Below are 16,552 nucleotides of genomic sequence, written 5' to 3' on the forward strand. Positions count from 1 at the left end.
AATGTCACCTTTAATACATATAATTCAGAAACATGTAAAATTAAAGATTAAAATTTTTATTCTATGCAATATAAAACAATATGCATAGATTTGGTACATAATTCTTTAGTTTTTACTTTAGGAAAAAGACAACCAGAAGAAAAAGTTTATAAATCTAGGTTCCTTTTATAAAAAGTTGCAACTGAAACCAGCAATCACTTCTGTGTACAACCATCAACTCTTGAGCATAATATGAATTATACCTAAGAACTGAAATTTATTTCAAAGTGTTCTGGCTGCTTTTTTAAAATCGCATAAATACATCATAGAACACTGTGGCTCCTACAATTTGTGACAATTTTGAAATGGAAACTTCTGCCTCCATAACATAAGGAAACAAGAATACTCTTCAGTCTGATAGAATAACTTCACAGTCTGATAGACCTTTATCAAAGGTAAAACAATTCACTTCTACATTTGCATGGATTATTTTGATTCTCAGTAATTTCTAAACACAAAATAAATTTTGCATAAACTTTTATGTTTAGGTTTTCCAAAGCAAGCTAAATACAAAATGTATTAAACCAGCGCAAGTCCATGGACTAAAGAAAAAAGAATTGAATATAAAATGTTTACCAACTTTATCCTTTCTAATTTTACAGTAGCTTCAGGTATTGAGACCTAATTGTTTTGTGCCTATCCATCATGAACACAATCTTCTACTTTAGTTCTCCTTGATGACATCTTTTGGAAGTTTTATTCTGCGACGTATAAGATCATTCCGTCCAACTTCAATCATTTGTTCTTCCCAAGATTTCATTTCATTTTCATAACGAATTTTATCATCTTTAGCAAACTGAAAATATACCTGAGAAAAAGTAAAATCAATAAAGTCATTTATTTAGAAAAGGGTAATTAATTTCTGGAATGCCTCCTAATTACATTTACTTTAGCAATTACATCCCCATTCTACATACATAGAGAGGGACTGGAGAAAGAATTTTTTGTGAGATAAAAGCAGCATGAGAAAAAGGTTAAGCGATAAAGATTTGTTATCTCTTGTAATGAAGTTGTTACAAGTTCAGATCTTGGGCTGTGGGAAGGAGCCAGAAACAGAAAGGGATTGACACTAAATACAGTAAGTGGGCACTGTAGGCTTATGAGTGACATTTTAAATGCCAATTTTATAAGCAGTCAAAAACTACCAAGAGAAAAAAGCCAAACTGGTTCTAATAATATTAAAGTAATTTTAAAACACTCAAATGATACAATTAGTAATAGAAGGCTGCTTTCCTATGAATCAAGCTTTACCCTAATATATTCTCTCACAAATACCTAAATGAACACTTAAGACAAAAACCATAATACTTACTTGCTTTTGAGAACTAGACATATTTTTCCAGGCTTCATTTATAGTCTTCAGCTTTGCCTATAAAACAATGTATGTTTAAGTAGCAGACACAGGGACTTTAGTAATTAAAGAAATTTCATTCCAATAACAAAAAATCAGATATCAAGAATTACAGGCAAAGCCTGACCAAGTCCTAACATCTTTTCTTTCTAAACAAAAACTATTAAAGTGTTAAAATATACAAAAATGAACTGAAAGAAGGCACTTACCTTTTTTGATTCAGAAATATTAAGGTATAATGTATATTCTGTCATAAATTAACTTTAAAATGACCTGGTAAAAATCAGGTTAGGTTCATCAACTATAAAAGTAAAAGGATAGAAAGATGCTTACTTTTGTTCCCTCCTAAAACCCTACTAAAAGAATTAACAAAATCTATAAACTCACACAAACAAATGCAATATGAGAGGGCACTAGCAATGCAATATTTAAAAAAAAATAAAGAGAGGATGGTGAAGTGGTAACTGATTCATCTGACCCAAGAAAGCTAATTTCTAAGCTGACATGGGGGAAAAACCTAAAAGCAACTTGATTTGCAATGTAGAATTCCTGCACCTCACAGGAATTGGCTGCACCAGACATGTGTGGAACAGTGGTGAAGCTAAGGTTAAACACGGAATTGACTGAGTATTGTTTAAAAAGAGGTTAAATCCTCACCACAGCAGATTTTAGGATATTTATCTTCTCCAGAGAGTAAAATAGCATCATTCTGTGAAAACTAGTATAGTTTAGGGCAATGGTACCAGGCTACAATCAGAGTGATTAAGTTAAAATGTATACAGTATCCCAGAAAGAAAAAGCAAAGAAAACTACAGGAAAATAGTAAGGAAAAGAGAAGAAAATTCAGGGACCAGCTCAGAAGATCCATATACAAATAACAGGAGTGCTAAAGAGTTAGAACAAAAAAATAAGAAGTAGGGAGAGAAAAAAGAAGCCAGATTGCACTCAAAGGACCAACAATCAAAATGGTTTTATACTTCTCAAAAGCACTACAATAAGCTAGAAGAGAAGCATTAATACTTTTTTAAATTTTGAAGAAATATTATCTCCAATCTAGAATTTTATGTGCAGTCTAACAAACAAATGTGAGAATAAAGACATTTCAAACACACAAAAATCAAAAAATTATTCTCCTAACATGAATCCTATGTACTTAATTTTGATATGAGGACAATTAATGACAATTAAGGTCACGGTGGGGGTGGAGGAAGGGGAGAGCAGAGAGAGAAAGGAGGAGGGAGGGGTGGGGAAAGGAAGAGCAGAGAGAGGGAAGGAGGGAGGGGGTGGGGCCTTGGTGTGTGCCACACCTTTTGGGGGCAAGACACAATTGCAAGAGGGACTTTACCTAACAAATGCAATCAGTGTAACCTGGTTTATTGTACCTTCAATGAATACCCAACAATAAAAAAAAAAAAAATTTTTTTTCTACTTTGCACCATTACTGGGAAGGATGATATAGCAGAGTCACAGTAACCAAGAAAGACAACAGAGGTGAAAGCATCACAAGGATAATAATGAAGGCTGATCCTAGGGTGCTAGCCATAAAACAGGTGTGGAAGGCAACAGCCAAACTGGAACCAAGAAAGGCTTCAGACTGAAACAGAAAGAGTATCTTGGCAGGCACAGTGGTTCATGCCTGTAATCCTAGCACTTTGTGAGGTTTATGGAGGGAGGATCATTTCAGCTCAGGAATTTGAGACAAGCCTGGGCAAAGCGAGACCCCATCTCTATTAAAAACAGAAAAAGTAGCCAGGCTGTTCTGGAGGCAGAGGTAGGAGGATCACTTGAATTCAGGAGTTGAGGTTACTATAAGCTAGGTTGATGCCAGGGCACCAGGGCAACAGAGTGAGACTGCCTCAAAAATAAGTTAATAAAAAAATTCAAGGTAAGTTAGTAAATGAGCAAATTCCAGATAAAAAAATAAATAACCTTGCATTTCAATAATTTAGAGCCATAGAAACTGAATTTAAAATTCCAAGATAGACAACTCAGGGAAAATATGTAGTTAGAGGAAACAACTATGTCACATATATACGTTATTTAATCATCTGTTAAATAGGATTTGTAAACTTAAGACAGATCTAAATAACTCCAAGGAGGCATAGTGCCGAAAACTTCAACTCAGATTAACAAGGGTTATGGATCTTAACATGCACTTCTTTTACCATGTCCTATTACACAAGGAAAATCACAATTGCCCATTTGGAACTTCTAAGAAGATAAAAAAGGAATGATTGATAATTTTTTTGATACATTCATATGATGACATTCTCAGATACAACACATTTCTGTGGACATAATAACCCAAATTTTATTAATAACCAAATTTTATTAATATAATAATATATTTTAATAATATAATATAAAGCAATAGGTTACATTCAATTCCCCAGTAGAAAATACTGTAGCTCTACTTTCATTCTTCCCAGTGATTGTATAGCAGAAATCTCTCCAGAGAACTTTAACAGCCCTATAGATTTGAAAATGTTATGTGGTTTCTTTGGGTTGTTTTTTTTTTTTTGGCCCTGGCTGTGTTTGAACCCACCACCTCTGGTATATGGAGCCGGCACCCTACTCCTTGAGCCACCACCCTTCTTTGTTTTTTTTTTTTTAAGAGATGGGGTCTTATGTTGTCCTGATCCTCCCACTTCAGTCTCCTGAGTGGCTAAAAGCTACATGCCACCACATTGGGCAAAAAATGTTTTTTAAATTTAAGAAAGTTGGCAGTGTATGTCTGTACTGGTAACTACACATTCTAATTATACGTGGTAAGAAGGATTTTTCTTTAAAGAGATTCAATAAAGAAGGTCTCATTAAAAGAGTTTAATGTGGGGTGGCGCCTGTGGCTCAAGGAGTAGGGCGCTTGTCCCATATGCCGGAGGTGGTGGGTTCAAACCCAGCCCCGGCCAAAAAAAAAAAAAAAGAGTTTAATGTGTTTAATTCACTAATTTCCTTCACGTGACATGTGGCAACCTAGAATTCCCTGCCTAAACATTTTTTAAATTAAAGTCAACAAAATGCAGCCTTGTTTTACCTGTGATGAATCATCCCTTGCATCTTGGAAGCATTCAGATACAAAAATGTTATAAGCTGTGCGAGGTCTTTTTGGTTTTCCAAGTATTGTTAACTCCTAAACAACAAAAATAGAAAGGTCAGCTACACTTTGAACCTCAGTGAGACTTAATCTTAACTATAGAAACTTTATTTGCTATGCGTTACAGAATGTTCCTCGAAGTGAATGTTACAATTGTTATATAAAGTATGTGATTATTATATCTCGATAGCACTAAGTATTGAAAGTTTTAGACTTCATGAGTTATTTCCCATATACAAACATTTCTTTCACTATTATTTTCATGGTCTCCATGAAAAACTAAGTATGTTTGTACAAAACCTTTTTAAAAGCTAAAATAATTCCAGTTTCATCCTTTCAGTACACTACCATCCTTTGGCCAAATCATTCTTTACATGCCTCTACCACAACTCATAAACATTGAACTGTTTAATAATCTCTGATTTCCTTTCCCCATATGTCTCAACCTTTAAAGCTCAATAGATGTGTTAAATTCTTTTTACTAGGTACCAAAAGAGAAGAAGAACCTATGGAAAAGAATACAAGTATCCCCTATTATCTAAATCCATTTAGTTCCTGAGTTCATAAAGTGAGAGAGAAAGAAATATCCTATTTAGTTTCCGAATTTGGATGGTAAATAGTACTTGCTCTTAAAGGCAATTTGATTATAATCAATAATAAATCCAACTTTTATTCCTAAGTAAAAGTAGGGCTCTGACGACTGACATCTAGAGATCACTTTTCTCTTCCTGAATCTCTCAGTCACTTAATATTGAAACTACTGCAGATTCCAGGCACTTTACAACTTAACTATGTCTCCCTGTGTTTTCAGAGCCACTGCTAGGGATTTCTCTCCTAGGTGTGTCACCTGTAACTTCTCGTCCCCACATTTCTGAACTACCCTGTTTCCCTGAAAATAAGACAGTGTCTTATTTTAAGGTGTGCTCCCAAAGATGCACTAGGTCTTATTTTCAGGGGACGTCTTATCCTTCCTGTAAGTAGGTCTTATTTTCGGAAGATGTCTTATTTTCGGGGGAACAGGGTAGTAGGTACTAGGAATCTTAATGGGAAAAACAATCCCAAAAGGAGATTAAGAATGGAAAGGTAACACCTTGTGTCTACCCAATCCTCACTTCTGTTCCTCTCCATTCTTAACATAGGCGGGGTACTTTAAGGAGGAAGAGAGACTAAAAGAGAGAGAATATACTTTAGCAAACACCTTTCCAAATACCATCCTCACATTATTTCTCATTCTCAGTACCTCTTCTGGCTCTTTTACTGATTGAATCAGCAGCTCCAGAGTATCAGCTTAAAATATCAAGGTCAGGGAAAGGTGCCTTGGCACCTCACATTGAACAATGAAATCTACTTTTTCAAAGAAACAGCTTCAAATTTGATGACTGCTTTTCAATAGTATATGTACTGAAAAAAAAAAAAATGGCACATGTACTGGTCTAGAAAGCTGACTACCTCACATTTAAATACTAGTTCTACAGAAAAATGTAGTCTGGATGGCGCCTGTGGCTCAAAGGAGTAGGTCGCCTGCCCCATATGCTGGAGGTGGCGGGTTCAAACCCAGCCCTGGCCAAAAACTGCAAAAAAAAAAAGACAGAAAAATGTAGTCTAAACTTTCAAACAATGGCATTAATTATACAAATTAATACTTTAAACTAAGAACCACAAATTTTGAACCATGTGGGATAGGGTTGTTTTTTCTTTTTTTAAGTCTCACTTTGTCCCTCTGGGAAGAGTGCCATAATGTCATAGCTCACAGCAAGATCAAACTCCTGGGCTCAAGAGATCCTCTTGCTTCAGCCTCCTGACTGGCTGGGACTCCAGACACCCACTACGACGTCAGCTATTTTTTAGAGACAGTGTGTTGCTCTTGCTCAGGCTGTTGTCAAACTCCTGAGCTAAGCAACCTACCTGCCTCACCTCCCAGAGTGGTAGGACTATAGGCATGAGTCACTATGCCCAGCCCTGGGGTAGGGTTTTTAATGGTAATTTCTTTGAAGAAAGGTAGAATTCCATCCCAAAGGCATTTATTTGATTAAACTGTACTTCTCCCTGATGTGATAATTAATGCAGTTTATTCAGCACCATTTATTATCAAACACACCATTACCTACAGAACAATTCAAATTAATTAAATTGAATTGTCTATTATTCTAGACAAGACCCTGAAGCAAAGATTGTTACTATTCCTGGTTTGGCTACTTCTTAGCTCTGTTCCTGCAGCTTTCATGCCAGTCCTACTAAGAGTGTGTCTTATATCTGGATACATCTAAAAGTAGTACCAACAAATTCCAAAGACAAAATCAACCACAAGTGTCCCTGTAGCTATCCCATTTTTCTCTAACTGGAGAATATATTATATCTACACATTATCATCAATGTAAGGGAAAATTATATTTATAATTATATAAATTCCAGTTCTTTGCCATAAGAAAAGAGTATTACAATAATACTCACTCTTTTTTTTATTAATGCTTTCTTTTTTAAACGTTTTTGCATGATTTCTTTTTCCAAAGATACAATCTGAGTTGGCGTTAGCTGTTCTTGAATTTTGTTTATCTCTTCTTTGTATGCCTCCCAGGCTGCCCTGGATGCGTCTTCATATATCTATAAATAAAAAAACCCAAATAAGAAGTCAATAAATTGTTGCTGGCAAATTCAACATAGCACATTTGCCAGAGAAAAACCACTGCATGAATTCAGACTAAATCCCTACATAGAAAATGTGCTCTGGGATGAGATGTAAATGGATTAAGAATGTGTATTTTTCTTATATATCCTAACCAAGGAGAGAGTCTAGCAATTAGCCTCTATTTTCAAGTTGGTGGTAACTCTATACTTCCCCCCTCATGTATTCATATCCTCAGCATTTATGTGGATCAGAAGGTATAAAGTTCCTTTGCAGATGAAGGATATTAAAAAAAAAAACTTTGGGTCACGTGGTCCTTTAAAAGATATGACAATTGTTCCTAACTGCAGAATAACTGGTCAGCATTGTGGAAAACTTATATGCTTACTTTTTTCTCTGAATCAGGAAGTTTCCTCCATAGCTCGGCGATTTTTTTAATTAGTTCTGTATTTTTCACATCTTCAGGTAAGAATAAAATGAAAAAAGATGTCACAATTTTGTGTCTTATGATTAATTTCTAAAGACTTCTAGGAAAACACAATCCATACCACATATAACTCAATACAATAATTCTATTTCTCTTTATCCAACTAATTTAAATATGATAAAGAATTTATCCAACATCATCAAAGTCCATTATCTAATGACTAAGGAATGTATCACACACCACCAAAAACAAGCCTCAGAAACATATTACTAGTTTAAGCAAATGGGTAGTCAATTCCTTCAAGATTTTTACTTTTTTTTGAGACAGAGTCTCACTATGTCACCCTCAGTAGAGTGATGTGGCGTCACAGCTCACAGCAACCTCAAACTCTTGGGCTTAAATGATTCTCTTGCCTCAGCCTCCCAAGTAACTGGGACTACAGACACCTGCCACCAACGCCCGGCTATTTTTTGTTGTAGTTGTCATTGTTGTTTGGCAGGCCCAGGCGGGGTTCAAACCCACCAGCCCTGGTGTATGTGGCCAGCACCATAACCACTGAGCTACAGGAACTGAGCCTTTACTTCCAATATTTAAATCAAAACATTTCTTAAGTCTTTCAGGAATCATTAAGTTCATAAAACCTAAATGAACAAAATATAGTTCTGATTGACATAAGAATATTTTGTATTTCAATTACAGAAATACTATTTGGAAACAAACTATTCTAAAATCAATCCATTATTCTTCATTTCCTTCCTTTTCTTCACTAGAATAATTAAGTGCAAATGATTCAACCAACTACCTGTTAGCCCCAACTCTTAATTTTTTTTCTTTTTGGAGACAGAATCTCACTTTGTCACCCTTGGTAGAGTGCTGTGGCATTAGCCCCAACTCTTATATTTAAAAAGAAGTGGGTACTTAAGTATGGCTCTGAAACTAATTCCTTCCCTACAATGTGAGCATTTTTTTTTTTTTTTTTTTTTTGGCCGGGGCTGGGTTTGAACCCGTCACCTCTGGCATATGGGACTGGCGCCCTACTCCTTGAGCCACAGGCGCCGCACAATGTGAGCATTTTTATTGTAGCTCGTTTGATTTTCGCAAGACCCCTGTGATGCACTGCATGTAAAGGAACTTTAGAAATCATAAGCCAGGACTAGCTATATTAATTTAGCTATTACCTTCATACTCTAACTCCAAATGAAGGCCCTACAGCCTTTCTAGGGTGTCAATGAACAATTAAAGGCTTTTCAAGAGGATTATTGCTAAAATCTCTTGGAACTAGCAGTAATTGGCATAGAGCTTTACAGTTTATATAACATTTTCACATAAATTATTTCACTGTAACTTTATTAACAATTCTTCGAGGCTGAAGATGCAGCTAAACAATGGAGAAAATAATTCATCAGTGGAACTAGAAAACTAGGCTCCAATTCAGCTTTTTTTATCTTCTTCCAGGGTGTTTTCCACACTACATGCTACTTCTAAAAGTTCTTTCACTAGCTCTCATTTATATTTAAAGCTTTTCTACTTGGGATAGGATGTTACCTTTCTTATTTTACAGACCATCAAACAAAATATATGTTTGTTCCTATATTCACTAGATGCTTTGGCAGTGCAAACCAAGTTTGGGATTCAACCGCACAGAGGCCTTTTCATTACATCAGAGAAGAGTACAAGCCCCCGAACTCCTTACCTGGGTTCTGAGCTCTAATTATGGGTAGCTGTTCTTTAGAAAATCGAAGGTATGAAGACATAGGTTTCTTTGGATAATTAGTCAAGTCAGATGAAAACCATCTTGGTATATACACAAAACTACATATAAACAAAAAATAATGTCAAGTAGTTAACTGCCAATATTCACATGTATTTAAACACAGATCTCAACTAAGATTTCGTCAAAATGCTATATATCTGATACCTTCAGCGAAAATGCTAATGACTTATTTAAAAACCTGTCCTAGCCAGAGGGAAGAGCCTCCAGGTCGGAAGTCTCAAAGCCCTTACCTCCTAGAAAGGGCAGAAAGATAAGGAAGGCGTCTATATATCAGCTTCTGGGCCCCGCCTCCTTAATACCTAGAAGATGGTTAGAGACTTGGCGCAATTTCGCTGAGGATGCGAACCGGTACTCCAAGGCCGGACGGTGGGAAGCGCAGGGAGCAGAAGGGTGGAGGAGTATAAAGGTACGGGGTATTAATGGAGTAAGGCCTAATCTCAAAGCCACCGTCCCCCTGGCAAAGTAGACATTTGAATCAAAAGGCCAGGGTAGCTCTGAACTCCTAAGAGGGGCAGAAAGTGGAGGAATGCGTCTAGTGTCCCGCCCCCAGACGTCCTGGGCCCCTCCTGAGGCAAAGGTGAGCTGTCCTACCTTAAGGGTATGCGCAGTCGACTTCCACAGCCAGTGCACAGCACCGCTCCGGACCTCCCCAGGTTACTTAGCAAGCTCCACATACTCCGGAGAAGCGCCATCGGACCGGCAGTCAAGAGTTACCGCGCTCCAATATCGTGCAGCCTCCAAGCACAACAGAACAACCCCAACAATGACAACTCGAACCCGCGTGCAACCCTCCTGGATTTGTTATCATGCCCGCCACTAGCCAAGAACTATGGGAAATGGGTCAACATCCGGTTGGTAGACTGGGCGGGACAGAGCAGAATTGGCGCAGGCGCTGTAGTGAGTCCCCCGGTAGGCGGGACTGCACGGGAGGCGGAGGACAGCCGGGGCAGTGAATGGAAAGCACCGCCGGCTCGCCTGCGATGGGCTCTGGCCTGGAGGGGGCGCTGCTGAGCTGTCTTTGCCCCCGGTGGCCTCCCGGCAGTTGGTTCCTCACCCTGGCCAGGAGGCTCTGGGAGGGACCGCGGCGGCCTCGCCCAGATTGGGCGCTGGCCGACGTCGGCCCGTGACGGCCGGAACGGCTGTACGTAACAGTGTCACGACCGCGACACGCGACAGCTGTGCAGCTGTCGTGCCCGCGGAGACCCTTCATTCAAGCCCAGGCCGGAGTTCAGAGGTCAGAATTAGTGAGGAGAGAGCAGGGGAGTCCCAAACCTAAAAATGCAGGTTCCAGGGCCTTGCCGCGGAGCCTAATTCTGTGTGGGACCCATGAATCTGCGTTTTTAACAAGTCTAATGCTGATCGTCTTAGGACCACATTTAAAGCAATAGGGATTTAGACTATTCTCCCATCTTCTTGTACGGTCTTCAAGTCTCACTCCAACCCTGCTTATTTTGAGTGGAGGAGACTGTGGCTAGTTAGTTGTACGCGGGCTCTAATCTAGTTTGGTTCTCGTCCCCCAGTTCTAGACCTCGCGTTAACATTGACGTCTTGATCTAGGAATGTCTCATCCTCTAAGATCCGATTTCCTCCTCTGTTAATGAAAATGTTGGACTAGATCAGAGTTTTCCCAGCCAAAGTGCGTGACGAGTACGCCTTGAGATATTCGCTCATGTGCTGTACAATTTTTGACTGGTGTAGAAATACCGTTTTCTGTGTAGGCCATGGCGTGCAGATTAGGAAGACCTGAATAAGAACCCTTCCAGCTTTTAAATACCAGTTGTTTCAAAGATAAACACCTCTTGATACAGGCTTTCTTCGGTGGATAGCCCTAATCGTTAGAAAATTCTTACCGGGCAGACAGTCTACTGTGTTTCTACATCTTTGAAAATATTGGCCCCTTCCAGCTACAGAAGACTTAGCCCGCTTCTTTCAAATGGTAATGATCACCACTTATCACAGACAGTTGAAAGGGACCTTCCAGATCATCTGTTCAAACCTCCCATTCCCATAGAAGAAACAGTTTTTTCCTGAGTAAATACTATTTACAAGATTCCAAGCTCAAAAGAGATAAAAGACACTGCATCCTGCCCTCCACTTTCTGCGTCCTCTCTCTTCCCCTCAAGTGACGCAAGAAGTAAACAATTACAACAGTGCTAAGATAGAAGTTAGATTTAAGGTGATCTCTAAAATAACTTGTTTACCCTCTATTTTTCTAGAATGATTGTGTTCTTTCCGGTGTTTGACAGAAAGTTAAACTTCTTTTATATATTTAAAAAATCCTTTTCGTTGTTTTCAACTGAGTTTGCAAAACTTTATCAAATGTATAACATTTCTGTTTGTATCAGGTACCAATCTTCCTACATTTACATTGTAATGATAATTTTATTCTAAAGGTAGTATTTACAAAGACAATATTTAATTCTACCTACTTAAACTGTCTTTGAAATAAAGACATATGCTTTCATTCACAGTGACTTTATAAAACATGAAGACTTGCTACGTCCTTTCCCAGAGTTCTGCCTCTTTATTTTGCTTTAAAAATTCATCTACTCCCATGTCTTCAACTATCATTTATACCTCCATGATTCCTATTTTACATATTGAATCCAGACATTTTTTTTAGTTGCATATCTATATAACCACTGTCTTCTGGACACCTTCACCATCGAGTCCCACAGGTACTTCAATTTCAACATACCTTGAACAAAATTCACTATCTTTTCTCTATCTTGAACTTTTTTTTTTGGCCGGGGCTAGGTTTGAACCCGCCACCTCCAGCATATGGGACCAGCGCCCTACTCCTTGAGCCACAGGCGCTGCCCTCTATCTTGAACTTTTTATCTTGTTAAGAGGCACCAGTTTGCCACTTCAGTTATCCAAGCCAATAACTTGATAAGTCATTTTAGAAACTTTCCCATTGATACTCCAACCACATCAGCCAACTGATAATATATTGCTAACTCTACCTCATTAATCCTTCTCATATCTATTCCCATCTCTCTAGCCCCATTGCTGTTGCTTTTGTTCAGGCCAACAATATGCTGGTAAATCAGCTTTCCCCCCAAAAGAGTCCTAATCTGTAGTGTTTGCAGGGTTCTATGGTTGCAATACTCCTACCATGGCTGATTTCAAGCTCCTAGCTTAAAAAGTCACTCTACAAAAAAAAAAAAAAAAAGTCACTGAACCTGAAATAGGCTCGCCAAGCCAGTACTGGTTGGCTCCTGTTGCCACTGGTTCAAGCTCTCCCATCTTTCCCCAAACGCTCATAGTAATCTTCCTACTTCTAGTCTTTCTTCCCTCCAAACTATATTCCATAGTCACCAGGTCAAATCTAATTCATTAATTTATTCATTGAGTATGTATTGAGCACCAACTCTATGCCAGACAAGCAGTGATCATATTTTTGTGCTTGAAACCTTCATCCGTGGTTCCTGATTACTCACAGAATCAAGTTTATTTCTCATATATGGAACATAAGTCCTCATGAACTGGCCTTTTTATTTCCTCCATGGCTTCACCTTTTCTTGAAATAATTTATGTTTAAAATACCGATTTCTTCTTCTGATTTAATAGATTCATCAAACCACTTCTTTGCCTCTGTATGATTGCTTTTTGTGTGATAATGCCAAGGTAATGGGAATTACTGAGTGAGAATATAGGCTTAGAAGACAGATCTGGGTTAAAATCCTGCTCTTGTTATTTAGATGTGTAACAATGCCAAGAACAGTCTTTCTGACTCAGAGCTTTCCTCTTTGTAAAATGGGAACAGCAGTGGATGATTCTTAGGATTGTTATGAAGATTGAATTATACAGTATACACAAAGTTCTTAGCATGGTCTCTGGGACATAGCAAATGCTCAGTAAATAATGGCTATCCTTAATCTTATATTTTCATAACCATTGTTATTAGCTTTTAAATAGTTAAAGGATATCCCCAAACAGAAAAGTCAGATTTGCGTCACATCCCTGACATTACTTTTTTATGGTCATTTTCTCTTCCTATTAAATAACATACATACATATATATTAAGTAATCAGCACTGCTTCTCTTTTCCTGTTAAACTTTTTCTTTGCGAGAGAGGGAGAGAGAGAGTGTCTTGCTCTCTTACCCAAGCTGGAGTGCAGTGGCATGATCATGATTACAGCCTACTGCAGCCTCAAACTCCTGGGCTTGGGTAATCCTCTTGCCTCAGCCTCCCAAGTAGCTAGGACTACAGGCATGCAGCACCACACTTGGCTGAGTTTTTTAAAAATTATTTTGTAGACAAAGAATTTTTACTATGTTGCCTAGACTTGTCTCAAACTCCTGGCCTCAAGCAATCCATCCCCTTGGCCTCCCAAAGTGCTGGGATTACAGGCATGAGCCACTGTGTCCAGCTCCTATTGAGCTTTTATTTTTATTTTATTTTATTTTATTTTATTTTATTTTATTTTATTTTATTTTATTTTATTTTATTTTAGAGACAGAGTCTCACTTTGTCACCCTCGGTAGAGTGTGTGGCGCGTCACAGCTCACAGCAACCTCCAGTTCTTGGGCTTTGGCGATTCTCTTGCCTCAGCCTCCCGAGTAGCTGGGACTACAGGTGCCCACCACACCGCCCGGCTATTTTTTGTTGCAGTTTGGTATGGGCCGGGTTTGAACCCACCACCCTCAGTATATGGGGCCAGTGCCCTACTCGCTGAGCCACCAGTGCCACCCCTTATTGAGCTTTTAAAATTTCTTAAATTAGTAATGTTGGAGCAGCAACATTGTGGTAGTTGATGAAAAATTAAAACAGCACACCCTTAGATTGGATTGCACTTTAATGTTTTCAGAACATTTTTATATAATTTTATTTGATAGTATAATTCACAAATCAAACAATAAGACAGAGAAGGAATTGTGATTATTGCTTCCAAGGGCCAGATGAGAAAAATGAAGTGCAGACAGCCCAAGTCAATGGTTCAAACAGTTACTACGTGAAATAAACTTGGTCTTCCAATTCATTGTCCTGTGATTTTCCCTTTATACCAGATCACTCTCAGACTTAGCACTCTCCATCATTCCAGTCCAAAATATTTTCCTTGGATCTTCTATAATATGTGAACTTGTACGCTTACTTGTGACTTACCATACACCACTGTGGTTTCTTTCCTTTTTTTTTTTTTATGTATATGTATTTTTCCTCAATATATGTAAGTTACTTGAGGACAGGACTAGGTCTTACGCTTCCTTTTATCCCCTGAAGTACCTAACACAGAACATTGTGCATGATATTAAATAGATGAATGGATGGACAGATACATGGGTGGACTTACAGGTAGAAAAGGTTAGCATCTCCACAAATTGTTTATATACAAATTTGGATCCCAAGAAAACAACTAGAAGTATCATTTGCCAATAAAAGAGACAGTTATGTTTGAGGTAAGGACCACATAATAAAATTCTGGAATATACATATGAAAGTAATGATTATAGTTCATTGATACTTGCACATTGGTAAAGCAGAAGGTAGAACTAATAAATAACAAAAGCAGCAAGAGGCCTGGATACTTCCCTGCTGAATAATGGAGTTAGATGCATAGTTATCACTCAAATGAAAAAAGAATACTGTTAAGACAGTGGTTCTCAACCTTCCTAATGCCGCAGCCCTTTAATACAGTTCCTGTGCGTTGGGACCCACAGATTGAGAACCACTGTGTTAAGACAAAAGCTGTTAAGAGGACAGTCTTGCTTTTGTCATTATACACCTAATAGATAAATCCTTAACTACAATAGGAACAATTACTTAATAGATTAGCACAATAAGTGGATATGACTGAATGTGTAAGTAAATAAGTTTCCGGAAATAAGATCGTGCTGTAAACACTACCTTTAAAGATTATTTGCTCACCAGCGATTATATAGCCCTGTGATAGGCATTGGAAGGAGCATGAAAAGACATGGTTCCTCCCAACAAGGTTACACACCAATTGTGGGAACAAAGTACAAACACACAGAATTACAGAAGTGTAACAACTCATTGCAGCAATACAAGAATTTTATAATTTGAATATATCCTAGCTTATTTTTTCTATAAATTAAGATTTTTATTATATGTATGTATAGAAAACTACATGTAAAATTTTTTAAAACCATTTTTATTCACTTAGGGTCTATTTTCACATCACTGGAGTGAAACTGATTTTTGGTTTTAAAATCAGTATACAAAAAGAAGGAAGGGCGAGATAGAGAAATTAAAAGAAATATCTATTGCATGATAATAGTTCACAGCTATCTAAATTAGTTTATGAATTATTTCCCAATTAGAACAAAGTCTGCCTGCAGTCTTAATTATTAAGGGCATATCAGAATTATTTTTAGCTATTGCTGTAGCAGCATTACAAAAAATAAATATAGCTTTTCTATTTTAAAGCTGATTCTGAATCAGCAGGAGGTAGGACAAGGAAAAGGACAGCTATAATTTTATGCAAATTTATAAAGCCCCAGTTCATATTACTGGACATTACAGAAAACTGACTTCATATTACTGAAAGTTGACTGGAAGATTAGAAGAACTCCAGAATGATTACATTGATGAAGCAATGCTATTTTTTTTTTTTTTTTTTTTGGCCAGGGCTGGGTTTGAACCTGCAACCTCCGGCATATGGGGCTGGCACCCTACCCTTTGAGCCACAGGCACCGCCAGCAATGCTATTAATAAGACAACGGAACTCTGTGTCTGCCCTCACATTATTACAAAGCACTTGATCAATGCAAATGTTAATTATAATTTATTGCTCAACTACATGCCAAGTGTTTTACTTATATTATCTTTAATCCTTTTATAAATTCTACTAGGTGGTATTATTTCTGTTGTGCAGCTATGAAAACTGGTATCTACACACACACATACATATATAAAGGATATCATCCTTGTTACCTGAATCCACAGCTTTGGAACTTTGCGGTTATATTTGAAGTTATAACTTCAAAGTTAACTTTGAAGTTATATTTGATTCTAGGTAGGCACAATATAGGCAATCAGTCATGAAGTTGTAGTTTTTAATTAAACACTTGCTCACATTCCATTATTTCTTTTCTATGTTCATAAAGACCATTTCTTAACTTTTAACTGAGTGGATTATTAAAATAACTTCTTAAATCCTTTTTTCACTGATTCATGCAGTCATTCAAAAACAGTAGGTTTGACCTTAGAAAACCACACATAAATATATGCATGGATGTGCATGTATCCAAAAATAGAATAATACCTATGAATTTG

At 37.6% G+C, this 16,552-nt stretch overlaps 1 protein-coding gene across 1 annotated transcript; it reads right to left on the reverse strand.

Annotated features, from left to right (window-relative positions):
* Positions 1-35: 35 nt before the first annotated feature.
* Positions 36-10,125, reverse strand: TFAM (transcription factor A, mitochondrial). The gene is made up of 7 exons (XM_053586336.1): positions 9,900-10,125; positions 9,228-9,346; positions 7,496-7,566; positions 6,936-7,085; positions 4,425-4,520; positions 1,352-1,408; positions 36-847 (listed from the first exon to the last, which is right to left on the reverse strand). The coding sequence occupies exons 1-7, from the start codon at positions 9,998-10,000 to the stop codon at positions 704-706; spliced, it is 738 nt and encodes a 245-aa protein (XP_053442311.1). The 5' UTR covers positions 10,001-10,125; the 3' UTR covers positions 36-703.
* Between the last annotated feature and the right edge of the window lie 6,427 nt (positions 10,126-16,552).

This window comes from Nycticebus coucang, chromosome 3 (assembly GCF_027406575.1).
Source record: "Nycticebus coucang isolate mNycCou1 chromosome 3, mNycCou1.pri, whole genome shotgun sequence".
Classification (NCBI taxonomy): domain Eukaryota; kingdom Metazoa; phylum Chordata; class Mammalia; order Primates; family Lorisidae; genus Nycticebus; species Nycticebus coucang.